The 490-nt window shown below is 50.8% G+C and overlaps 1 protein-coding gene across 1 annotated transcript; it reads right to left on the bottom strand.

Moving 5' to 3' along the window:
* Window positions 1-123: 123 nt before the first annotated feature.
* Window positions 124-372, bottom strand: H310_15169 (hypothetical protein; the record flags this gene model as incomplete). The annotated part of the gene is made up of 1 exon (XM_008883156.1): window positions 124-372. A coding segment is annotated over one exon (249 nt), but the record flags the coding sequence as incomplete, so codon positions are not given.
* Window positions 373-490: the final 118 nt, after the last annotated feature.

Here is a 490-nt window from a genome sequence, read left to right as displayed (position 1 = left end):
ACTGTCGCCAGCAATTGCAACAGCAATCGTGTTGCTCCGATTTTCAACAGCAGGTCGCTTGATCGACTCCTCACTATCCGCATCGCATCGTCTTTTCATGGTTTTCATGGCCATCTCGCGCACAATTGCACCACCTTGTTCGATCTTGTCTTTTTCTTCTTGTCCCTCGGAACGAGTTGCTGGCAAACTTTTCAAATCATCCAAGAGATTGACAATGTCGTCCAAGAGGATGTGCTTTTCACGCTCTTCCTCATCCACGCCAGGCAGTCGTGAAGACTCTGCATCGAACCTTTTGTGCTCCTCCACGAGGGCCAATAATCGGTTCTGCACCTTCTTTCCGTCGACGACCCGTCCGAAGCGATCACACGCCATCAAGATATCCGCCAGCGCCTTCCATGCCTTCTTGAGCTGACCTTTTTCGGCGGCAAAAGGTCTGTCTGCAGCAACCTGAATAAGAAGGGTTATGTCTTCTTCTGGGCCCCAATTGCGA

The sequence above is a fragment of the Aphanomyces invadans genome (genome assembly GCF_000520115.1).
Source record: "Aphanomyces invadans strain NJM9701 unplaced genomic scaffold supercont1.202, whole genome shotgun sequence".
In the NCBI taxonomy this organism is placed as follows: Eukaryota; Oomycota; class Saprolegniomycetes; order Saprolegniales; family Verrucalvaceae; genus Aphanomyces; species Aphanomyces invadans.
This window is presented reverse-complemented; position numbering and strand designations above follow the sequence as displayed.